The sequence below is a fragment of the Phytophthora parasitica genome (assembly GCF_000247585.1).
Source record: "Phytophthora parasitica INRA-310 unplaced genomic scaffold supercont2.6, whole genome shotgun sequence".
NCBI classification, from domain to species: Eukaryota; Oomycota; class Peronosporomycetes; order Peronosporales; family Peronosporaceae; genus Phytophthora; species Phytophthora nicotianae.
The window spans coordinates 4,235-4,920 of NW_008648992.1; the positions used below are offsets into that span (position 1 = coordinate 4,235).

A 686-nucleotide genomic window follows, 5' to 3' on the forward strand; every position below is an offset into this window, starting at 1 on the left:
ATTGATGCGCCTACTGCGCCTGCCCAGACTCCACACCGAGCAAATGCATGTGATTGGCTAAATTAACTGGTGTTTCAACTTCTATGTATTATTAAAATATACGTTCCTTAGCTATTGCACGATATCATGCATACTCTCTTGGTTTACTGCCACTACCAAATGGAGAGGACCCAAGGACATATTCACCTCTCTACCCTTTACAAACAGAAGTATGCGAAGAATTCTGACGATTGTAAGTTCGCTGGATATTATGTCCTGTTATAAATCTTATTCTGTATTATACACTGTCGTCCTCACTGTCACTGTCAGACTCTACTTCGCTTCCGTAGTCCTCCCGTGGCAACACAGGCACATCCAGCTCATCATCGACGACGCTACCAATACTGACGTCGTCACCTTCAGCTCCATCGCATAAATTCACATCATCTTCCGCAACCGAACCAAACAGCTTCTCCCCACGTAGCGCATCCATGAAATTCTCACCATCAAACTCATCAATCCCGTTGAAATCGTCACTTTCACTCTTCGATTCGTCGTTACTCTCATGGCCCAGGCGTACACCGTAGTCCGGATCCTCCAGAGTAGTATTGGCGCTTCCAGCATCTTGTTCTGTATCTTGTCGAATTGCTTGATCTTCTTGAGTTGATGGGGAAGAAGCTGAAGTACGCGTAGGGGAACTCAGAGGA

General features: G+C 45.8%; 1 protein-coding gene across 1 annotated transcript; it reads right to left on the minus strand.

Moving 5' to 3' along the window:
* Positions 1–277: 277 nt before the first annotated feature.
* On the minus strand, positions 278–472 carry PPTG_03741 (hypothetical protein; the record flags this gene model as incomplete). The annotated part of the gene is made up of 1 exon (XM_008897509.1): positions 278–472. One exon carries the CDS (start codon positions 470–472, stop codon positions 278–280), a length of 195 nt encoding a protein of 64 aa, XP_008895757.1.
* Between the last annotated feature and the right edge of the window lie 214 nt (positions 473–686).